General features: G+C 40.9%; 3 protein-coding genes and 4 non-coding genes across 9 annotated transcripts in view; 5 read left to right on the top strand and 2 right to left on the bottom strand.

The window, feature by feature from the left end:
- Positions 1 to 4,184: 4,184 nt before the first annotated feature.
- rnaseh1 (ribonuclease H1) lies at positions 4,185 to 8,112 on the bottom strand. Of its 3 annotated transcripts, none has more exons than XM_047573056.1 (9): positions 7,885 to 8,112; positions 7,650 to 7,751; positions 7,069 to 7,193; positions 6,322 to 6,504; positions 6,111 to 6,210; positions 5,972 to 6,026; positions 5,814 to 5,898; positions 5,024 to 5,148; positions 4,185 to 4,504 (listed from the first exon to the last, which is right to left on the bottom strand). In XM_047573056.1, exons 2-9 carry the CDS (start codon positions 7,712 to 7,714, stop codon positions 4,394 to 4,396), a joined length of 849 nt encoding a protein of 282 aa, XP_047429012.1. In that variant the 5' UTR covers positions 7,715 to 7,751; positions 7,885 to 8,112; the 3' UTR covers positions 4,185 to 4,393. The 3 variants fall into 3 exon arrangements, with proteins under 3 accessions (XP_047429012.1, XP_047429013.1, XP_047429011.1); XM_047573057.1 differs by having other exon boundaries at positions 7,650 to 7,746; XM_047573055.1 differs by having other exon boundaries at positions 7,650 to 8,112.
- A 175-nt stretch (positions 8,113 to 8,287) lies between these two features.
- Positions 8,288 to 14,878, top strand: rps7 (ribosomal protein S7). The gene is made up of 7 exons (XM_047573440.1): positions 8,288 to 8,366; positions 9,016 to 9,101; positions 9,796 to 9,867; positions 10,235 to 10,378; positions 11,389 to 11,453; positions 13,745 to 13,895; positions 14,767 to 14,878. Exons 2-7 carry the CDS (start codon positions 9,027 to 9,029, stop codon positions 14,842 to 14,844), a joined length of 585 nt encoding a protein of 194 aa, XP_047429396.1. The 5' UTR covers positions 8,288 to 8,366; positions 9,016 to 9,026; the 3' UTR covers positions 14,845 to 14,878.
- LOC124999597 lies at positions 9,932 to 10,153 on the top strand. The gene has a single exon (XR_007111202.1). It is a non-coding gene; the product is annotated as a small nucleolar RNA SNORA73 family (small nucleolar RNA).
- On the top strand, positions 10,528 to 10,749 carry LOC124999594. Its single transcript, XR_007111200.1, has one exon. It is a non-coding gene; the product is annotated as a small nucleolar RNA SNORA73 family (small nucleolar RNA).
- On the top strand, positions 12,393 to 12,614 carry LOC124999595. The gene has a single exon (XR_007111201.1). It is a non-coding gene; the product is annotated as a small nucleolar RNA SNORA73 family (small nucleolar RNA).
- LOC124999598 lies at positions 13,932 to 14,153 on the top strand. Its single transcript, XR_007111203.1, has one exon. It is a non-coding gene; the product is annotated as a small nucleolar RNA SNORA73 family (small nucleolar RNA).
- Positions 14,879 to 15,172: 294 nt separating the features above from the next.
- Positions 15,173 to 24,059, bottom strand: part of cnksr3 (cnksr family member 3) — a 39,229-nt gene continuing 30,342 nt past the window's right edge. Inside the window, exons 17-24 of the mRNA XM_047574364.1 lie at positions 22,449 to 22,615; positions 19,885 to 19,958; positions 19,706 to 19,777; positions 19,141 to 19,196; positions 18,349 to 18,431; positions 17,504 to 17,735; positions 16,907 to 17,067; positions 15,173 to 16,283 (exon numbers count right to left, since the gene is read on the bottom strand). Coding sequence (XP_047430320.1) covers positions 16,104 to 16,283; positions 16,907 to 17,067; positions 17,504 to 17,735; positions 18,349 to 18,431; positions 19,141 to 19,196; positions 19,706 to 19,777; positions 19,885 to 19,958; positions 22,449 to 22,615 — 1,025 coding nt within the window. The 3' untranslated portion in view covers positions 15,173 to 16,103. The remainder of the gene's footprint in view (positions 16,284 to 16,906; positions 17,068 to 17,503; positions 17,736 to 18,348; positions 18,432 to 19,140; positions 19,197 to 19,705; positions 19,778 to 19,884; positions 19,959 to 22,448; positions 22,616 to 24,059) is intronic.

The raw sequence follows: 24,059 nt of genomic DNA, 5'->3' as shown, positions 1-24,059 counted from the left end.
GAGACGGAGATGGAGGGAGATGATGAGAGGAGCCGGCGAGGGAGAGAAGAAAAAGACGTGAAGAAGAAAGAAATTGGAGGACGTGTGAGGAAACAGGAGACAGAGGAGGAGGAAGTTTGAGAAGAAAGACGGAAAAACAAACTGAAAAGACAACACGGAGGAAAAGTAATGAGGCGTTCAAGGGACTGAATGAAAAGGTGGAAGGATCAGTTTTATTTATTTATTGGTATTTTAGGATGCTAGACGCTAACTGGCCACTTCATTAGGGACCTGGTCAACTCACCTCAGGGAGTCATGGATGGATGGATGGATGGATGGATGCTTTATTCATCACAAACTGGGAAATTTCACAGACAACACACACAACAGAAGAAATTAAAATAAATTATGAAAAAATAAAAATAGATAAAAGCACAATATAGTCTACTAAATACGCAATATGTATAATAAAATAATATAAAAACTAATTCTAACTAAAACCTAGAAAATAAGTGAATGTAATGAAAAATAAATAAAATTTATAATCAAACAACCATGTGCAAATGTGGGGGGAAAATGAAATAAATTAATACACAATTAATTAAATGTGTAATTTATTAATTAATTGATAAATTAAATATTTCATTATTTTATTAAAATAGGGAATAAATATTAAATAAATTAATTGAGTCACCTTTGGTCAATTAAATGTGTTATTATTTAATAGAAATTGGGGGGAAAAAAGGTACATTAAATTAATTAATTAGATAACTACGTTATCTGTGATTGATGAATAGAAGCTCTAGTAGTAGCTTTTATTTAAGTAAAATAGTTTCAAAGAATGAATCCATCCAGCCTGGTTTGAATCGTGGACGTGTTGCTGTCGTGTCAACATGGACCAAACTCTCTCAGGAATGTTTCCAAAACCTTGTTGAACCTAAATAATTAAAGCAACTCAGAAGACAAAAGGTGTACCTAATAATGTGGCCACTGAGTGTTAGCATGTATGTGGTTTTCCCGGACTTGTGACAGCCCTTTACGGGACAGGCTGCTACAGACAAAGGATGGATGGATCTTTAATTTAATTAACCTAAAATAAATAATGAATAAATTATGCTAAACCATAACAAACTTCACCTCTTCTGGATTTGACATAAACTTCTCGTTGTCTGTCTATAATGAGTTTTACTTTCATGCCAGAGTCTGATTTTCTTCTTCTTCTTTTATTTATTTTTTATTTATATATATATGTATTAGAGTAGGCGTCATAATTTTCAAACGCTGGAAAGCTCATTTTTTGGAGAGAAACTTCAGAAATGCAGAGAAGGCTGCAGGGCCGCAGGCCGAGCTAGAAATGTCCACGAGGGCAGCGATTGATTCAGACGTTTCCGTCCGCGACGTAAATCAGCGGGGAGACGAGATAATGAAGCCCCCGATGACAAGAACCTGCCAAACCGGTAACGGCTGACACACTGATTGGACGGCGTGAAGACACAAAGACACTGATCACAGCCAGCGTCTGGGTGAGGCCCGTGCTGCGTTCACTGACCCGACTGACCAACAGCTTCATGCACACGACTCAAAAACGATGATTTGTTGTTCTTGCTTTTAGGCGTAAAACGGGGGTCAAACTCGTTTACAACCTTCTATATGATATTCACACTTTGTAAATCCGTGCTAAGGCCCAAATGAGCTAACAGTAGCTCTTCCTAGCCTCCCAAATAGCTCTTCCTAGCAAATAGTAGCTTTCCCTTGCTTCCTAGCCTTCCAGTAGCCAAATAGTAGCTTTTTGTAGACTCCTAGCTAACGGGTGACTACTGCCACCTGTAGGTGTAGCTCTTTCTAGCCTCCCAACTAATGGTCATTCTTCCTAGCCTCCCAACTAATGGTCATTCTTCCTAGGCTCCCAACTAATAGTAGTTCGTCCTAGCCTCCCAGCTAACAGCACCTCTTCCTAGCCTTCCAGCTAGCAGTAGTTCTTCCAAGTCACCCAGCTAATAGTAGCACTTCTCAGCCTCTCAGTTAATAGTAGTTCTTCCAAGCTCCAATTAATAGTAGCTCTTCCTAGCCTCCCAGCTAATAGTACCTCCTCATAGCATCCCAGCTTACAGTAGCTCTTCCTAGCATCCCAGCTAACAATAGCTCCTCCTAGCTTCCCAACTAATAGTAGCTCTTCTTAGCCTCTCAGCTAAGAATAGCTCTTCCTAGTGCCAGCTAAAAGTAGCTCTCCCTAGCCTCCCAATTGCTCTTCCTAGCTAATAGTAGCTCTTCTTAGCTTCCTGACCTTCCACTTAATAGTAGACTTTCGTAGACGCCAAGCTAACAGATGACTACTGCCACCTGTAGGTATGAAGACGTATTTCCTGTCAGTTAGCTCTAATCCTTGTGGTGTGTTCAAATGCAACTTTTTGGCCCAGACAAACAGTCTTTGTGGTTGGCCCGGTGCGTCGGCGCCTGAAGGCGTGAGACGACTCGAACTTGGACCCAACTTGGAGTTAAGTGACTCGGTTTCACCAGCACATGAACGTCTGCATCAAGTTTTTCCCTCGTCCCCCTCAACACTGCGAGCACTTTAGCAAACATCCTCATACTCGGTGGAAGACGGTCTGCGGTGTCAGAGAGTTCTTTAGCCCCTGCACAACATTTACTCCAGACGCTGTCGGGCAAAATAAAATAAATAAATAAATACATAAACAAATAAATGAAATGAACAAACCCTCCCAGTGAAATGTGAGCAGGATGTTTCTAATGTCTTCCTCCCCTCCAGCGGGGCGGCAGCGGACCGATGCCAGGGCTCAGCCGGCTAATGAATGGTGGAGCTGCTGCAGGGTGAACTTTAACCTTCGGGAGGCGCTCTCTCTCTCTCTCAGACTGAGCTGCCTCTGGCGAGGTCGTGAGGTCAGAGCGAGGAGCCTCCGTCCTGCTGCTTCCAGCTTCAACGCCGACCAATCGACCTGCTGCAGGAGGAGGAGGAGAAGGAGGAGGAGGAGGGGGAACGAGTCTGACATTTCTTTTAGTGGCCACCAGCAGAAAACTGAAGAGTGTGTAAAACTTTAGATTCTTGTCCATCACTCAAAAACAACAGGGAGGCGTGAGAACACTTTTTTGTCCTTGGGGTCAATTTGACTCCAGCGATTTAAACCTCTAAAATAAATAAGTTGTTGTTGTCTGTTGTTTAGTCCTGGTCTCAGTGTTGTGTTGTGTCTACGTCTCTGAATAAAACAGTGGAGAAAATTAGGAACAGAAGTTATTCTCACTGAAGAATTTCAGTCTAATGTTTTATCTTTTGCAAATTCACACTGCAGGCCAGATTAGACCCTAAATGATCTAAATGATCAGACCTGAACTAACGAGTGTACCAGAGTCCTGCACGTTAGCATCCGTGCTACGAAAAGAGCTTTAACTGCTCAACGTTAATCAATGAAAGAAATTATTCTCGGCAGAGTTTGGCAGGTTTGTAAACTAAGCTGAAACAAGGAGCAACGTTTGGGTCTTGAATGTGTTTCACTCAAGTCTTCAGTTCAAGAAGAGCAGCTCCTCCTCTTCCTAGCCTCCCAGCTAATAGTAGCTCTTCCTAGCATTCCAGCTAATAGTAGTAGCTCTTCCCAGCCTCTCAGCTTATATTGGATCGTCTTAGCTTTCCAGCTAATAGTATGTCTTCCTAGCGTTCCAACTGATAGTAGTAGCTCCTCCTAGCCTCCCAGCTAATAGTTACTCCTTCTATCCTTCAAGCTAATAGTAGTAGCTCTTACTAGCCCCTCAACCTAGCATAATAGTTTATCTTCCTAGCCTCCTAGTCCCCCAGCTAATAGAAACTCTTCCTAGTCTTCCAGCTAATAGAAGCTCTTCCTAGCCTTCCAGCTACTAGTACATCTTCATGGCCTCCCAGCTAACAGTAGCTCTTCCCTTTTCTCCTTCTGGATGACAAATACCAATCACTGCCACATGCTTGTGTGAAGACTTATTTTCTTTTAACATGAGCACAGAACTTATAGACGCTTATATAAAAACATTTTCATTCATCCAAGGCGAAGACAAGGCAACTTTGAGTTCTGAACGAGCCTCTTGGACGTGGTCTTAGTTAAAACTCCACCACTGGAAAACCTGGACACTTGGACCTGACGTCAAACATCAGCTGCAGCAGATGTTGTCGTTCCTTCCAAGAACAATCAGAGCAACAAGCCTCAGATACTCAAGACTCAATGTCTGATTTTCACCAGGAGAAACTTACAACTTTATTCAGAGCGGGGACATAATTCTTTTTTTTTTTACAAAAGAAAAGAAAAAGCTTCAGTTTATCAACATATTGCACTTGAGACAGAGTCAACGTAGTCGACCCCAGAACAGCATAAAACAAAGAGTCCTGCAGCAGCAGCTCGTGTCTTCAGTCGTAGCGCTCTTCTTCTTCTTCTTCTTAATGATCTTCATGGTCAGGCTGCTGCTGTAGAGGTTTGGCAGCTCCTTCTCTCGAGAGGCGGTCGGCCTCCTCGTTGCCTGTGTAGCCGGCGTGTCCTGGAATATGGAGCTGGAGGAAGACAGTTTTAAAATGTGTAAACAGTAGGTTTTTAGTTCTGGTAACTCTCCATCTGGATTTCTACGTAGCTCTTCTTGGCTTCACATCTAGAGACACTCGGCTTTCCTTCGTCTCACAATAAAATGAAGTTTAAAACTCTTGGTCTAAGCGATTAGGTCAACTTGTGTTCTAGTAAATCAAGTGTTTTTCAATCATTTATGCTCCAGAACGTTTGTGAAATGTGACCCATCTGCCATGGAGGAAGAAGTTAACTCAGAGAAAGGATTTTACTCTTGTTCTGTGAATCACGAGGTGTTTTTAATATAATGAGCCTCTGCTGCCACCTTGTGGTCAACTATCAGCACATCCACCCAAATCGTCTTTCTTTGCAGAATAAAACGTTGGTTGTTATGAATTTAATAACACCAACATCTTGAGTTTAAATGGGAAAAATCAAACATATTTAGTCATGCAATGAAACGTTTTAGGGTGAAACTGTGAGAAACCACATGAACGCCTCCTGATATTTACCCAGACCACCTCCAGCTGAGAGTTCAGTTTGTCCAGCTTCACAAAGTCGTTCTTGTTCACGATGGGACCTCCGGACTTCAGCCTCCATCCGTTCAGCTTCCAGTTCTTCACCCAGCTGGTCACACCTGAGGTGGAAACGCCACAAACGTCAAAGTTAGTTTTAACCCGGGAAACGTCACATGGTTCAGAAACGACTACTGGTTCATTCACACAGGATAAAAACTCTGTTTTACTCTAATTTACTGTCCATAGTTATGTCTCTGCTGCAGGTTAGAGGACAATTTACACTTTTTAACAGCTTTAACTACTTTGCAAATTAGAATTTATAATAAAAATTATATTTTTTGATGCTATTGATCCCAGGGGAAAAAATTAGCAGCGACCTGTCAGTGTTTAAACCAGCTCCACCTTTACAGATGAACACATTAATGCTTGATTTAATGATTTAATTTATTTTAATTGGTGCTTTGCTCGCTAACGTCTGTCCAGACTTTGATTTATTAAGAGACAAGACGCAGAAAAGACGCAAATCAAACAAAAACCATGAAAAAGTAAAAACCTCTGTGTTATTAGAGATAAGATTTGTAATTTGGGATTTTAATTTTTACTTTACAAATGAAAGACATGGACGATTCACACAGGAGTGAGATCACAGACGACCTCCAACATTATCACAAGTACCAGATAAAACTAGTCCCGTGTGAAAAGGCCTTAAGACACGTGGTTTCACAATGAACGAGACTTCCCAAACCAGTGGGTTTTATAAAGTCTGCCTCGGTAAATCTCCCACCGTTGATGGTGAACTTGCTGTCTGTGTAGAGGACGAGCTTCTTGATGTTCTTCTCTTGGGCCTGTTCCAGGGCTTTGCAGGCTGCCTGGGAAATGACTCAAGCTGTTAAACAATAATCAAAACCCAACGTTTGCCAAAGATAAGAATGTCTTTCTTACCTGTAGCTCTGCTCGTTGGTTGGTTTGTCTCCCGTGGAGCCGCTCTGCAACGTTTCTGCAGGACAAGCAGAGATGGATGTGACAGACTGCTGCGTTTATTAAGGCGTGAACACACTTTAATGAGAAATAAAAGCCTTACAGCGGGTGGTTGGGGCCCCAGTAGACGCCGATGCCGGCTCGGGCTCCCTTCTGTCCGTTGCCTATGCAGCAGCCGTCGGTGTAAACGACCACAGCGTCACCTGGACGGAGGGAGACACAGGTATGAGTGGAGTTCACATCCCGTTAGTGTTTCTAATAACTTCAGTTCAAAGCTTCTACGTCTCGGTTCTGTTAACGCTGCAGCACTTTACCCATGTACGTGAATTTGTCTGTGCTTTCTGACGTCGAGCTTTCCGATGTTTTGACTCGTTTGGGAAGGAACTTCATCGGATCGATTTCAGAGTGACATCTCTTCTTGCCGAGGGGAATGTATTCCAGAGGCTCCGGGCCTCGTTTAGGAAGAAGAGACACGTCCGACTCCACGGTCTCAGTCACTGAAAGACAAACACAACGAATAGAATATATCTGCATGATGTCATCGAGGAGCAGGGACGTCCTGATCCTTATTTTGCCTCCTATTTAAATCACAATCCTGATGTTAAATGTCCTAAAGTTGGTCCCCCGATAGCTTCCTAAAGTCTTTTCTAGAGTCGACTGGATTCACTTCAATGAATCTTTCTTTACGTCAGAGTTAATGTTGTGTCCTCCAACGCCGCCATAATCTAACCCTCTCTGGAAGATTTGTCTCCAGGAAACTTTTCTCTTCTTTTAAACGTTGCAGCGTTCAGTGTTTGTTGTTGGACTCCACGGATTCTGTTTAAATCATCTCCTACTACCACCTCACCACACATCCACATTCATCTAGTTACTGACTTCTTCTTTTGGGCTTTGATGCAGAGTTCTGACATTTGGTTTATGGCAGACCTAAAATTACTACTATAAAAACTGCTATAGACCAGTCTTGGCTGAGGCCCTGATACTGATCATTGTGGAGTTTGCATCAGTCTGGGGTTCACCATTTACAGCCCAAAGATGAATTTCAGACTCTTCCAGCTCACCTTTCTTCACCTGTGGACCAGCAGAAAGCTGAGCTCCTCTGACGAACACCCAGGCGTCTCGCTCTGATGCAAACTTCTTGAAAGAGGCGGCTGGAAATTTGTCCACCTGACTCTTACATTCATCCCTGAATACACACACATAAAAAATATTTACTGCTGAATTTGGAGGATGAAATCTCAGAAAATATAATAACTCAATGTCTTGAGTTGTCAACAGCATTGCAGAGCAAATCTTAATGCATGATGCATGAAAACACGTTCATATACGTGGCCATCTCAGTGTCATACTGCAGAAGTGGTGGGTGGAGTGCGCTTCAATGGAGAAAACATCCAAGACTGATGGAATATTTTCAACCCGAATTAAAGACTACATTGTAATAATTATGAAAAACTACATAATTATCATTTATACCTTGTTCTACTCTATCATATCTCAAGAAGACATTAAATCACCAGATATCTTAACGGACTTACGCATGCGCTCGCTCTCACTCAAAGGAAAACGCCCTTTTTAGGAGCTAGAATTTTAAGATTTTCTTGCAGACAAGTGTGCAGGGCTTTTAGGTGTGGATGAGTCTCACCATGAACTGTAGACTCCGGGTTTGAAGCCTTTCTTTACTGCGTAGAAGAACTTGCCCTTCGCCATGTCGCCGGCGGCGCAGCAGACCGTCCTGCGAACTGCTCTGAAAAGACCAGGCAGTCTAAACATCACTGTCCCCCGGGAAGCGGCCGGAAACTGAGTCGGCTAGCATCGTGTTACGAGCTCATGAAAGTATGATTGAATATCTTAAGTTAACGAATATTTTCTTACGGCACCTTAAAGTCCAGGTGGTTAAATTCAGCAGCCGAGCCAAGGTGAGCTAATTGTGGGCTTCTTCTGAGACAAAAAACAACTCTAACCCTGAACCAAACGTCCAAAAACTATCTATAAAGACATTTAACAACAACGCAACATATTTTGTTGCTTTCTACACCAAAATATAGCGTTTATTTTAAACCAAAACAAGGCAAGATTGGAGTAAAAAAAAAACCCAGAAGTTAAGCTAGTAGCTGTCATCAAACGTTTAATTACGTCGAACTCTCGCGGTAGTTTTTAACACTGAGAGCCTGGGTTGTTTTAAGAACTCGCGATAGGTAAACGACCAGCTCCGATTGGATAAACGCAACTCTCGCGATAGTTCTTAACATCGAGAGCCTGCGGTGTGTTAAGACCTCGCGATAGGTAAATGACCCGCTCCGATTGGATTAATGCAACTCTCGCGATGTTCCGGTCTCTTCCTTGGCCGTCGTTGACAGAGGTTAGTCGTGCCATTTTTCGCAGGACTGGGATTTCTATTCAAAAATGTGTTTTAACGCCGTTTAATTCCAACGTTAACGCACGGAAAAGAATCGCAAGGCTCGGATACCTTAGATTATGTGGTTTGGAGCGGTGGATGGTTCTTGTACAAGTGGGAAATAAAGCGTAGTAGGAAGGTGGCTCCGGTGCATTGAATTGAGTTAGCAGGCCGTACATGTGTTAGCCGCTACAGAGATAGGAGATGTAGGCTGGATAATATATTAAACTCTAGTTATGAGTCGGTTTTTGTTTTTTTTATTCGGTGAAATAAATTACTTTCTGCTGGTTGCTAATTTCATGGTGTAGCCAGAGCAGTAATGACAGTAAAGGTGTAACGGCTACAATATGCTATAGCTAGCCAGACATGTGTGTTTAGAGTTAATTTACTTATCATTTATAACGTAACTTATATGTTTTAGGTTTATTTATGCCGTAACTTCTCTAATAAAAGCTCGACTCTTACTGTTAAGGCTGTTCTTGTGAGTTAGCTGTTAGCTCTGGGCTAGTTTTAGCCTCTTAGCGCGTCTCCCTCTGGTCCTTCATGATCCTCCAGTAGTTAGTGGTTTTTTTTAAATAAATGTCTAATTAACCACTTGTTTCTTCCCCATCAGAGACAAAGGCCATGTTCAGTACCAGCGCCAAAATAGTGAAGCCTAATGGCGAGAAGCCAGACGAGTTCGAGTCTGGGATTTCTCAGGTGAGTCCAGATTTACAGTTACTCAGGTTAAAGAGGCAGATTTAATCATGTAAAACTCAAATGCATTGAGATTATAATGGTCTAAAATGTCAGATATTTATCTGCATGTGTCTGATTTTTGCATGTGATCAGAGCTGAATAGAAACATGTTATAAAATCAGTCAGAAGCTTGTGAGTTGCACTTAAATAGTCAAATCTTAGATCTTGAACATCGAGAGTCTTAAATAACCAGGAGAGAAATGTTGATAAGGATTAAAAGTGCTCTGACTTCTAGTATTTCTGCAGCTGATCACATGTTCAGTGTGAAGACACCGTGTGGTTGTAGTAGCAGGTTAAAATAATTAATACTGAACCTGGTTAGTAGATGTAGAACATTTATAACAAACTAATATCAGCCTGTTTTCCTCTTGAATGAAAGAAATGATTTGAATGTGAAAAGATAAAATGTGCACAGAATGAAAAGTAAATTCCAGTCAGAGCTGGACAATCTCTGTCTCCACTGACCTGACATATGAAATGAAACGTATCAGTTTAACATAAAATAAGAATCTTTTAGTTTATTTCTCTAGTTGTTGAGACTTTATCTGCTGCTCTGGTCCAGATGGAATATATTCGCTGATAATAACTCCTGTAGTCTATTAACCTCGCAGCTACATGCAAATTTAACGTGTTTCTATTTGTTTGGTTTCTTCAGGCTCTTCTCGAGCTGGAGATGAACTCTGACTTGAAGGCTCAGCTGAGAGAGCTGAACATCACAGCAGCGAAGGTAACGTTTCCACGAGAATCCTCCTCCACATTTAAACTGTTAACTTCCTGTGTGGTGATCTGGTCCGACGTGGACATCCAGGACCTGCTTTCCTGGCTCTGTCCTGGTGGCGTATGGGAGCGTAGCTCTGAGAGCTGAGACGTACAGTCCCGTTCCACGCCGTCGGACACTAAGCCTCGTCCCCGGCGTCCTCGCTGGTGAGGACGGGGCGTCCTGCATATTCCTACGTCTTCCCAGAGTCTCTGTGGGGCCGTGACTGGGGAGACAAACCATGCAGGACACATCACTGATGTCTTTCCGCTGAGCGACGGTTTCGTGATGAAGAGCTTCCTCCCCTCATTCTTTCTCTCTGTCGCTGGTGTTTCAGGAGATCGAGGTCGGTGGCAGCAGAAAAGCCATCATCATCTTCGTCCCTGTTCCTCAGCTGAAGTCCTTCCAGAAGATCCAGGTGCGTCTGGTGAGGGAGCTGGAGAAGAAGTTCAGCGGGAAGCACGTGGTCTTCATCGCACAGGTGAGACGGAGGAAGAGTCCGACACACAGAGAATATGACGTCCAGATGTTTTAGAGAAACCTGATACATGCAGCACTTTGAGGATCTGTTCATTTAGGTAGTTTGATTTAATTTGGTGGCAAATAAACGAGTCTTTGTGGTGATCTGGTCCGACGTGGACATCCAGGACCTGCTTTCCTGGCTCTGTCCTGGTGGCGTATGGGAGCGTAGCTCTGAGAGCTGAGACGTACAGTCCCGTTCCACGCCGTCGGACACTAAGCTCCGTCCCCGGCGTCCTCGCTGGTGAGGACGGGGCGTCCTGCATATTCCTACGTCTTCCCAGAGTCTCTGTGGGACCGTGACTGGGGAGACAAACCATGCAGGACACAAACCACGTTCATTCTCACACGATTCACCTGTTTGTAGTTTGGAAATGACTTTATTCTGCATCATGTTTCATTTATCCCGTAGTTTGGAGACAGTCTTGATATTTTTAGGGGTTTTATAATGTGCACAATAATAGAATTGTATAATATCCATGAACAAGTTCAATCTCTTTTTATTTATGAATAAATGTTTCTGCTGCAACACTGACACAAACTGTTCGTTTTAGAGCAATGACAATAAATTTATTTCTATTTAAAATATAAATAATTTGCCTCCTATAGTGGAAATTTGATGCATTTTGAGGATAAATTCCCTTTTTGTTACTATGCACTTGAGTCAACGCTGATAGTCACAACACATTAACTTTTTGTTCATTTAGATCCATTTCATTTACATATTTTGTTTGTTTTAAAGAGTCAAACGTGTCCAAAGAGAATCAAACTCGTCTAAAATTATAAATTCTTGTCAAATTTCTCTTTGTATTTTGTTGAAACTATTTATTTATTTTTTTTTAATCAGTATTTTGCAACTTTTAGTGAGAAGTTTTATCATGTGCAGTAGATGTGATTATAGAGACGTTAACTCAGGAGCTAAAGTTCTGTTCCTGGTTCTTATGATTAATTTGATGACGTTTTAACTTTCAGAGGAGAATTCTGCCCAAACCCACCAGGAAAAGCCGCACAAAGAATAAGCAGAAGCGTCCGAGGAGGTGAGTGTTTGAGTCTTTATCAAGGTTCAAGGTTCGTTTTAAATAACTCAGACTCTCATTTAACTCGTTATAAATATGAATCGTCTCCTCAAATGAATCCGGGTTCTGAACGTTTCACTGGATTAAAATAAACATGGAATCAATAAATGTCTGGTTGATTATTTGGCCCAAACGAAGCCGATGAACCAGGATTCATTTTAAGTGTCTTTAACATCTAATCGTCTCTTTGTAGTAGATTAATGAAGCTGCAGATCTGAGGAGCTGAGTCATAAGGTTTAAGTTACTGGTGAAGATGATTATTTGACCAGTAAATGTCTGAAAACTAAAGAAAAAGCAGCGAATCTGAGCAGAGACGCTGCTGTTAGTGTTAAAACAACCAGACGTTGTTTCAGATTAATGCGACGTCTCCTTTACTTTGTTTCACTCAGATCGACTTAAATTAACATTTATAAACGTTTCATGTCTGGAAGCAGCAGGTTCAGTGACTTAAAGCTGCCTGACTATTTATAACCAGGTAATAACTGAGTCAGTTTAAGTAGTTTGATGGATTTTATGACGTAAACTGTTTCAGATTTAATCATCAGGTTCAGTTGTTTCCTCCTCTTGTAGAAATTAGTCGTATTTTTGCCTAAATTTCCTTTTTAAGACGTAAAAACCCAGAAGTTACATTTCTAAAAGTGTATTTAATGAGAAATAAATGTTTGTAGCAGATAAATGAAGAGTTATGTCTCTATTACATTATTATCATGAAGATCCCACAAAAATAAGATTTGATCTGTAAATTATATTAAAAAAAAGTCAATTTAAAACTTCCTAAAGGATCCAAACGTTCTAATAAGTTGTGTAGGTTTTTCCTCATTAATTTTAACGTCTCCTGAATCTGAGATGTTTTTAAAACGTTGGTCTGTGGTTAAAGAAGTTAATTTTTCTGGATCGGGTCCGACGTGGACATCCAGGACCTGCTTTCCTGGCTCTGTCCTGGTGGCGTATGGGAGCGTAGCTCTGAGAGCTGAGACGTACAGTCCCGTTCCACGCCGTCGGACACTAAGCTCCGTCCCCGGCGTCCTCGCTGGTGAGGACGGGGCGTCCTGCATATTCCTACGTCTTCCCAGAGTCTCTGTGGGGCCGTGACTGGGGAGACAAACCATGCAGGACACATTTAAACTTTATTTATTAACACGTGCATATTATTTTAAATGAGAGAATACTTTAGTTTATCCAGTAGTTTTGAGACAGTCTTGATATTTTTATGAACTTAGAACTTGATAATATCCATAAACTTGAAGGTTTAACCTCCTCAGCACCAACATCTAAGAGCTGAAACCAGATTCAGCTACTGAACTTTAACCTCTGACATGAAGCATGAAAAGTTGAAATCTGCAAAAAGAAAATGAACCATTCTGGAGAATAATTACAATTTAACATGTGATTAATAAAAAAAGATCTCGTTTTCCAACTAAATGTAACAAATAAATTCAAAATCTAATCTAATAACACAAATATTAAACACGTGTATAATAAAACCTGCTCATTGGAATTAAAAGATAAATGACTTGAGCCGAGAGTTTCACTACATCTTTTAACTCTATGATCCTTGAGTCAATTTGACCCTAATCGATGTTCATCATTTAAAAAATAACAGAAGGTTCAGTCACTGGCAGCAACAGGTTCTTTATGTAGTCAACAAATAAACAAAACACAAAAACGTGGTCAACAAGTTCACATAGTTTATATATAAGTTTATATAGTTTATATATAAGTTGATGTAGTTTATATATATAAGTTTATGTGAATCATTTTCTTGAGGGTAAAATGTGTCGGTAATATTTGAGGATAATAGGAGAGTTAAAAATGACGTGTTCCTCTTTTCACTAATGTGCTGCTGCACCGTCTTATGTTGCTAACGTTAATGCTAACGCGCTAAAGCGACGACAATAACAAAACACAAGTGCAGCTGCACAACATAAACTTCTTTAAGCTGCAGTGATTCTCTACGTCCACATTCAGAGTCTGACTCTGCAGCAGCTTCGTCCTTTAGAACCTGATTAGTTCCAGGTTCATCTGGTCGGTTCAGAGCCGCTACGGCCTCAAAACGTCTTTATTAGATCAGTTGAGCTTCATAAGATTCAGATGCTTTTCAGAATCAGCTTCATTGACCAAGAACGAAACGAAGCTCTGAAGCAAAACTAGGACATAAATTATAGTATGAAGAGTTAAAGTTGTGTTTCCCTGTTACATGATGTAAATTCTGCAGAGAACGTGTTTAATGTGTGTTCGATTCCCTCCCTCAGCCGCACCCTCACCGCGGTCCACGACGCCATCTTGGAGGACCTGGTTTTCCCCAGCGAGATCGTGGGCAAGAGGATCCGGGTGAAGCTGGACAGCAGCCGACTCATCAAGGTCCATCTGGACAAGGCTCAGCAGAACAACGTCGAACACAAAGTAGGTTCAGCTCAGACGCCGCCGGGTTCCTCGGGTCCGACGTGGACATCCAGGACCTGCTTTCCTGGCTCTGTCCTGGTGGCGTATGGGAGCGTAGCTCTGAGAGCTGAGACGTACAGTCCCGTTCCACGCCGTCGGACACTAAGCTCCGTCCCCGGCGTCCTCGCTGGTGAGGACGGGGCGTCCTGCATATTCCTACGTCTTCCTAGAGTCTCTGTGGGGCCGTGACTGGGGAGATAAACCATGCAGGACACAAACCAGACTGTTTTTATTGTTTTTAAACTTTATTAACACGTGCATATTACTTTAAATTAGAGAATCCTTTAGTTTATCCAGTAGTTTTGAGACAGTCTTGATATTTTTATTAATTTTATAATGTGCACAATAATAGAATTTTAGCAATGACAATAAATTTCTGTTAAATATATAAATAATAATTGACTTATAGTAGAAATTTGATGCATCTCGAGGCTAAATTCACTTTTTTTAAGAGGTAAAACCCTAATTTAACACACGTTGGGTTCTTGGGTTTATCTTATGTATTAAACTGTTGGTGCATTTAGATCCATTTAAATGTCCAACGTTTCCTGAGCATCAAACTGTTTAATTCTAGTGAGTTTTTCTAATTTGCTGCTCTTGTTGTGGAATTTAGTCGTATTTTGTGGCCACATTTCCACTTTAAAAACTCAGTTTATCACACGTTTGTTCAACTCTGACGAACTTGGAACATGTTTTAATTATGGATTTATTAAATTTGTGTTCATTTAGATCCATTTAAAACTAAAGAGATGCATAAATGAGAGATGCTTAACGAGTGAAACTCGTCTCTGCACTAACGAGACTTAATTGTTAATTAAATTTGTCGTTTCAGGTGGAAACCTTCTCCGGCGTCTACAAGAAACTCACAGGCAAAGATGTCGTGTTTGAATTCCCAGAGTTCCAGCTGTAACTGCAGATGACAAAATAAATTTGTTTACTGTCAATTACTTGTGTTGGTTTTGTGTTTTCTGGAAGAAAAAAAATAATTTGTCACTTTTCTTCAGAGCTGTTTGTTAAACTGTGAATCTGGCGCCACCTTCAGGTTGAAAACAGGATTTGCTTAAAATACTTAAACAGTCATTCTACATTATAGAATTTAAACAATTTGAATTTAATTGGTAGAAATTTGTTTTCAACTTTGATATTTAAAATATTTATGTACTTTTTTTTCCAAAGTATTATTTTGAAGGAATCATCCCAGGAGGTTAAATGTGTTTTATAAATGAGACACACGACAACATTCACCATTAAAACAGTTTTTATCAAAAACATTTTTAGAAAAGTGCACATTGGAAGCAGGTTTGTCGCCTCCATCCACACTGAACCAGAATTATTACTTCATTTACTCCAGAGTGGGTTGATTTTAATCGTCACTCGTCTGGAGTTGTAGTGTGGACAAAGGACACTGAAACCAAAGCATTAACGTGGAAGAGTCTAAAATAAATATGAACCAGTTTCCAGTCAGATTTAATAATTTTATGATCCAGATGTTTCTATGTTTTAGGTTTAAATTCCAGTTTAATATGTGGAATTTTACTGGCTTCAGGTTCACACGATCAAATAAAAGAGGTAGAATTCATAAGCTGCAACTAGAAAACAAAACCTTTAAAATGAATTGGTTTAAATGGGGGGGGGTTGGTCAAACTCATTTAATTCAGGGGCCACATTCAGGCTTCGATGATCTAAACTCGTCCAGACTGATAAAATAACAGAATAATAACCTACAAGTAACATCAACTCCAGATTTATTCCATTTAGTGCAAAGAAGAAGTAAATCGGGAGAATCCAGCCGGTTACATTTAAGGCCTTTTACTTTCACATTTCTGTACCTGGACCCGTTTAAAAAGCCTCCGCGGGCGACTTCTGGTCCCCGAGCCGCATGTTTGACACCGAGACGCTCGTTAATGTCTGTGTTTCAGTGTGAAGACTTTATCGACCTGAAAACATTATTGTAGAATAGTGTTTATCAGATGAGCTCCGTGGTGGTGGCGCCCCCTGCTGCCTGGTGGCGGTTATGGTGGCGCCCCCTGGTGGCGGTTATGGTGGCGCCCCCTGGTGGCGGTTATGGTGGCGCCCCCTGGTTGTTGTTACGGTGTCACCCCCTGGTGGCGGTTACGGTGGCGCCCCCTGCTGCCTGGTTGTTGTTACAGTGTCGCCCCCTGGTGGCGGTTACGGTGTCGCCCCCTCCTGCGTGGTTGCTGTTGTGGTGGCGCCCCCTGCTGCCTGGTTGCGTCGGCTGACCTCCTGCAGCAGGACGCTGTTGGACAGTTTCCACTTCCTGTAGTCGGACGCCGAGAGAGTCGGGTCGCTGAGGATCTGATCCATCGCCTGCAGCTCCGACTCTTTAGCCTGAAACGTGACGAGATTTAACCAAATATTTGGACTTTATGCTCCTTCAAACAGCGACGTTACAATGATCTTCAGTAATAAATTCAGATTTTAAAGATGCTTAATTATAAACTAAAATGCTCGACTGTAAATGCAAACACGAAAAAGTGGATTATTCAATTAATTAATGAGTTAACTAAAAGCCCCGCCCCCTCTACACAAGTGGAATGGACTGTTTTTTTTGAGGGGCGGGGCTTAGCTGGAGGCAAAACATTACACTACAGCCTGTAAACACCGGTTAGCATATTTCAACGGCCTGTTTTGGTAAGAATGGACGAGAAAAACTCATGTTTTATAGAATATACTAATACATTCTTTTCACAGTGACAGTGACAGTTTTCACCTCAAGCTTCACTCTGTTTTGCCTCCAGCTAATGTGACATCACAGTGACGTGACATCATGATGATTGACAGTTGCCAAGGACGTTCCTGTACGAACACGAGAGTAGGAAGATAATTTTTGATCATTTTGATTCTCTCAGATCAGAATCTGGACCCAAGCTTCCTGGCATCAGACTCTTTCAGAGCTGGTCCCGGTGGTCCAGGTGTTTCAGGTGGTCCTGTTGGTCCCGGTGCTGACGTACCTTTAAGGTGCTCCTGAGGATCCGGAGCAGGTGCAGCCTCTCGTTGACCTGTTCGTTCTGACACCGTCGGACGAAGGACGCCCTGAAGTCCTTCTGACGCGTCTGTCCAATCGGAGACAAGCTGGCAGCCTTCAGGTCTTTGTAGAGGGACTCCATCTCATCTGGGGACACGTTAAAGCATCATCATCATCATCATCATCATCATCATCATCATGAGTAGTAGCAGTAGTCATGGTAACCAGGTGTGATGTAAATGTAAATGTGTGAACTGATTAAAAACACTACAAATACAAGTAAAAGTAAAATAAAAAAACTAATAAAAACAATAAATATAAAAAAGTGTCAGGACACTAACATGTCTTAAAAACATTCTAAATAGATGAGTTTTAAATAATGAGAGTGTGACAGGGGGAAGTTTATTATTTTAGCCTGGGTGGGAAAATAAATAAATAAATCAAAAGCATCATGAACTTCGAGAAAAAAATTGAAATGTCGACAAAAAAAGTGGACATGAAAGAGTAATATCCTGTTTTAGTTAAAATTGGAAAATTTGTTAAAATTAAAATTCTAAAAAAGATGCATTTTGCAGGTGTTTACCCTGGGCGACCTCCTTCTCCTCCTTCTCCTCCTTCTTCTCCTCCTTCTCCTCCTCTACTTGGAGCACCGGGGGCGTCTCCTCCACCCTGGGGAGGTCCATCCAGGACAGGCGACTGTCTTCTGACGCACTCCTTCTTCTTATTCCCTTCCTCTTCCTGGTCAAAGTTCCTCGGCCGTCGGAGGGCGACGGGGACGGGACGGGAGAGCAGGAGGTCGACTGGACGTCATCCACCTGTGAGAAGGAAAGTTTTAGGGGAAGATCGGATACTGAAATATATCGATACCAGATCTTTATGCTCTAATATCGATTCTCAAATCAAAATATCGATACTTCAGTCATTGGAGGTGACGTAGTATCACAGTGGAAATAACTAAACTATTGAGTTGTGGCAACACAACAAACCTTGTGAAACATCTCAGGTTAAACCACAACACAGAATACGAGCAATAATTTATTTTAATGGTCTTATTATTTTACGTATTCTTGTTTGAAGCAGCATATTTTGTATTTTTGTGTCTCTGTTTGGTTTATGTGTTGTTGTATCAGCTCGGCTACATAGTAAATGAGGCCACAACCTCAATATACTTCAGAGTTTAAAATAAATAAATAAATTACTCTGATGTCTTGAATTCTTTATGTTTTTTTAGGTTTATCAGACACATCAGGGTGTATTTACACAAAGCATCAATATCGGTATCGCCGATACCAGCCTGAATTTTACTCAGTGTCGGATCAGAAAGGAAATCAGTGGAATCGAACATCACTATCACCCACATTCAGACCTCACAGAGATGATGAATTAACAGCGGGTGTGAATGTTTCTACGTCTCTAACGAACATTTACGTTTTCAGAATCTTCCAGTTGAGAGTCCAGGAAAGAGGAGGCGGACTCGTCTCCGTCCTGATCGCTGGCCTCGCTGTAACGGTCTGGAAGAAGAAAAAAAAAAGTATTCTCCTTTATTATTATTTATTCGTTTTTCAGACGTCTATTAATTGTACTTAAACTAAACACTGAAGGGCCTCAAGGCTCCATCCTGGGCCCAGTATTGTTCTTCAGCTACATTAATGATGTAGCAATTCCAAGATCCACCCATATGCTGATGATACCGTTTTATACTTATAGGACCCTTCTCTAAACTCTGCAGCATTCACACTATCACACATCTTCTCCTCAACACCATGAAAATCAAAAGTGTCCTTTTTGACGGAAAACATGATTCTACCTTTGCCCCTATAATATTTTCTGCCTCAAAAAGACATTGCTCTTAAAGAAACAGTTTCTTAATTGTTTGCCTGGGTAAATAAAGCTTAAGTAAAACACACATTAAAAAAAAGATGGTGGATTGTAGAAACTGAATTGCCCTCTGGGAATTCATAAAGCTTTTTCTGTAACTCTATGGGCGAGAGGTGAAGATGAGCATGAAGAGGATAGAAAAGGAAACTAACAAACTGGGATCTAAAGGAAAAAAAATAAAGGAACAACTAAAGTAACTAATAATAAAAGACGATGAAAGTAGAGAAGAAAACCAACAGAGAAAAGGGAAATGAAAGAAGATGATGGGGGCATCAGAAAGTAGAAGTGAAGACGGACGAACTGCAGCTTTTCAAGAAGGAGAGGAGAGATTTTCTTTCCAACCTTCTCCGTTGACGAGTTCACACGGCTCGGCCGCTTCTGTCAGTTTAACAATCCACCTGAAAAACAACAACATTTACACAAATGAGTCACCACAAAACCAGATGATCGGAAGAGGAAGAGGAAGAGGAAGAGATCGACATCATTCAACAACCATCAAAGGTTTTAACTCAACACCAAAAAATATCCGGTCATTCGTTTAAAATACCAGAAGATGGCGCTAGATTCAACATTTCCATTTAATCCATCACTTCAGATCAGATCGGTTAAGGTTATAATCAGACAAAAATAAAAACGTAGCAGCTTTTTGGACCAATCAGAGCTCTGGAGTAAATGCTGCATGATGTAATACGTAATTTTCTTCTGATTTCATTCATAAAAGTCATTATAGGATTCAACCAACAACTTCTTATTATTATTATTTTTAACTGTGTCCACAACTAAAACCACTTAGAGTGATTCTAACCTTTGTGATAGAAACTTCTGAGACTTTTTTTCCAATTCAGCATTCAGCTTATTTTGTCCTAAATGAATGAAGATATGATGAGAGGTTAAAGATCAGACTCACTTATTCATGTCTGTGATGCACTCTGCTGCGATGAAGATGGTCACGACCAGAGGATGAGAGGCTGTTATGGCACTGAAACATAATAATGATAATAGATCATAATCGTCAGACTCTAATCTGATGCTGTGTGTCTGACTGTGATGTGCGACCACAGAGGCTCGTAGTGGTTTAACTCGTACTGTTTCTTCCTGCACTGTTTGGCCGGTTCGATGGTGAAGCCGGAAAGGTTGATGAATCCCTCGGCTTTCTCCGCCTGCAGAGACACAGACGACACAACGACGGCTCAGACACTTTACCTCCACTTACATCTAACACATTAACTTTCAGCCCTCTCTCTCTATCAATGTGGTTTTTTTGTACAATCTGTGGGAAGTCGTCACCACTTTCGCTGTGTCTGAGTGGAGTTCTTTGATTATGTGTGTACTGCTTCCTCGCTACGTGAGGTATGAGTCATTTGGCTTTTGTAGTTTCCGTCTTTCAGATACTTTGTTGGTCCCCACTGGGGGAATTCAAATTTTTATTTTATTTGCATGCTCTCCTGCTCAGCTTGGTCACAGTTAGTTCAGAAAATTAAAGTTGTCCTGGAGTTTTGAAGCTCAGCGTGGCGTCTCTGGATGACGCCACCTTGACAGTGACTTCACATAAAGTTACACACGATGGCAATTTAAGCTAAATGCTAATGTGTATCAATGTGCACCACATTGGAGTTAGAGAAAACAGTTTAAAACTTAAAACTAATGCTATATGCTACCATGCTAACATGCTCACATGTACAGTATAATCAGTGTCAATCTCAAAAAGTCATTTAGGTAAGTGATACTAACTCTAACTTGTAATAGTAGTTTAATTTAAGATTAGCCTTTACTGCTATCGCACAAGATCATACAACCAGATCATCAGAGCTACGTCTGAAACGACGTGACCACCTGAAGCTCAGCGTGGCGTCTCCAGCTAACTCCCAGACAACTCAAAAATGGTTAAAGAGGTGGAGCCAGCTAGCAACCTGTAACTCAGTGTAGCCCAAAACCTAAAATTGTGTATGTTTTCATCCGAAGTAGCTACGTAATTTACACAAAATGGGGTTTTTGAGCTAAATGCTAACATATCATCTTCATGTCCACCATTTTACAGCTAGAGAAGGAAGCTTCGAACTTTTAATAGTGGTTTATTTAAGGTGAGATAAGTCTTTATACAACCAGATCACGAAAGCTACGTCACTACCTGAAGTTTTGACGCTTTGTGTGGCGTCTCCGGCATCTTGGCATAAACTCCCAACCAATTCAAAAATTCATAAATCCAGTATAACTACTTAAAAATGTCATATATCTTCATATGTAGCTGCTTGGTTCACACATAATGGTGATTCAAGCTAAAAGCTAACATATCATCTTCTTGTCCACCATTTTACAGCCAGAGGAAACGGCTTTGAACTTTTAATAATAGGAGGCCAGAGACTGAGCTTCAAAGGTTTGGTATCCTGTTTCATTTTTCCATTCCTGGAAGTAGCTGCATCAGCACAATGCTAACATATATCAATGTGCACCATACTTGAGTCAGAAACAGCTTTGAACTCAGTGCTAATGCTAAATGCCACCATGCTCACATGTATAGTGTCAATCTCAAAAATCATTTAGTTATTCTAAGTTTTAAAAGTAGTTGTACTTAGGATCAGATAAACCTTTATTGTCACTGGAGAAGAACTTACAACCAGACCAGTGACGTCATCATGTAAAGTTTTAAAGCTCAGTGCATGATTTTGTTCACCTAAAATTTTCTCACAGCTTTTTTTACACCTCTGGGGGGGATTTAAGAATCACAGGAAGCGTTCGCCTCGCTGTGTCTGAGTGGAGGTGTTGGACCTCCTTCCTGTCTGAATGTGGTGTGTTATAATTTATTCACGTAACATTTAACATCAGCATAACCCAAATGTTTTGCACTAAAATGTCAATAAAATATAATATAATCACATCTATCCACCCCTCATGTGCATGTCACCATTTTGTGCATGTTTGTTTATATAAATGTGCATCAGTTGTTCATACTAATTTAGTTTTTTAAAACTATGATTATATACTTTTTTAATTTTTAATCTTGCCTCCGGAGTTGTAGCCTCGTCCTTTCACACGAAGCAGGATTGATAAAAAAATGATGCTAACAATGGTGAAAAGTATGTGAACGCTTTGTGACAATGTGCCACAAACAACCTCCACTCTTTCAGTTTCAGTCTCATCTTCTTGTGGTTTTGATGATCTTTGTTCTATTAACAACCTGGAGGCTCATTGGATTATTGGTCTCAATGCTAATGATCTGTGTTTTTTTATAGAGCTTTTATCGTCAGTGCGTGAGAACGAGATAACGACCGAAACCAAACTCCAAATATTCAACCAACAGACGGAGCTGATAAAAACTCATGGTATCAACCAACAGAACTTCTGTTTTTTGTGTGATGTTAGAGTTCCAGGAACTGGAATCTGTGGAGGAGCAGATTCCTCTCGTTTCGGCCTGAGAGACGACGTCTGAATCCTCTTCGAGTGTGAAAGATAAAACTAATTAAAAGACTGAGGATGGTTTTAAAATCTGAGCTGGACGATGTGACATCACACGGTCGTTAAATTAAAACCTGTCTCCAGCCACAAGGAAGGAAGGACGTAAGGAAGGAAGGAAGGACAGAAGGACGTAAGGAAAGAAGGAAGGAAGACAGGTGGACTGTAGGGACCAGGTGCAGAGTCCCCCGTCCTCTCACCGTCTTGTCCTGGTACCAGTAGAGGGCGCTCTTCTTCAGGACGAACCAGTATCTCTTCCACTTGGCTCCCAGGAAGCTCCGCCCCTCCTTCCTTCGCTGTAACCAGCCCTGACAGTCCACCACGCCCAGCTCCTTCACCGACACCCGGCGACGGCTCATGGCTGCAGCTACACAACAACAACAACAACAACAGAGTTTATACAACAACGATAAAATAAATGAACAATAACGAACCTGCATCTAAAGCGGTTTCCCCTCATATCTCATGAGAATCTCTCAGTTTTGGTTTTGGTTGGTACATTAAACGATGCAGAACAGATGAGGGTAAAACCACATCTGCATCATTCTCTGCGTCAACGTCTGACAAGGCAGAATTCTTTTAATTACTTTTAATTGACATGTGGATGATCTTTCTAAGAAGTTAAGAGTCTAATTAACCTGGTGACCTACACTGAGTTCAGGATAAGATGGTGATTTTTTTTTTCTTCTGTCTGATCAGGTGCTGAATGTGTGAAGCAGAAATGAAAAAAGCTTCAGGTAACATGTGATGATGCTTTGAGGAAACTTCTTAAACGTCCAACTATTAGTGAGCAGTAAGTTTGGATGCAGCGCTGAGGACTTTTATGTTTTAAATGTGTTTATATAAAGTGATCCAGGTCTGGGTTGAGCCTTGATCCTGGTTCTGGAAGCACTGGAGTAAATGTCTGCATGAGTTTTAGTTTCACTGATGTGAACGTATCTCTGTTTCTGTCTGTGCTGATCTGGATTAAAGTTACGGTGAAGTCACATAAAACATAGAACCACAGAAACAAACTAAAATAAGGTAAAAGCTCTGATCCTCCTCTGCTGCAGCCGCTCACACCATGATATGATAAAAAGATAAAGACATAAAAAAAGAAGTCGCTTTGTGGTGCAACGGACTTGGCACCAGATGGTTAGTGTAAAAATAAAGTCAGATTCAGACATTATTATTATGTGCTGCTTTCAGTTCCACCTTTCGATGCACTAAGACGCGTGTTTCAACATCAATAAAAATACAACAACACACAACATACAACAATGTGCTGCTTTTGTTTCCTGTTCATATGTGACACGTATTACGCTACAGACGCATGATAAAAGGGAATCCTGCAGGTTTTTAACATAACTTCTAGTCCTAATTTGGTTTATTCATTCATTATTTATTAAATGCAAACATTTAGTTGTTCTTCTTTGCACTTAAACAAATGTAAAAAGAATGAAATGTCTTTATTTATTGGTTATTATAATGTTTATTAATGGTCCGGCCTCAAATGAATATGAATTAACTAAAGTGACCCCGCTGAGGCAGAACGAACCACAAAAGTCTTGATTCAGTCTCCAGTTTGAGTCAGAACTCCATTAAATTAGAAGAATAAACTTTTAGATGAACCTGCTTTATAACTCACAGAAACTAAACTGTTTAAACTCAGACGTTTCCTGAGAATAATCCTGTTTTTAGTTTTCATGCAGTCGTCCTCATGTCAGTGAACGCATCACAAACAGGAACTGCTCAGAGTTGCTCAATGTCGCCTTCATGTCGCCTTCATGGAAACAGCTGTAGCTGAAGTAATGGCAAAGCATGTTCTGTTT

The sequence above is a fragment of the Mugil cephalus genome, chromosome 21 (assembly GCF_022458985.1).
Source record: "Mugil cephalus isolate CIBA_MC_2020 chromosome 21, CIBA_Mcephalus_1.1, whole genome shotgun sequence".
Lineage (NCBI taxonomy): Eukaryota > Metazoa > Chordata > Actinopteri > Mugiliformes > Mugilidae > Mugil > Mugil cephalus.
This window is presented reverse-complemented; position numbering and strand designations above follow the sequence as displayed.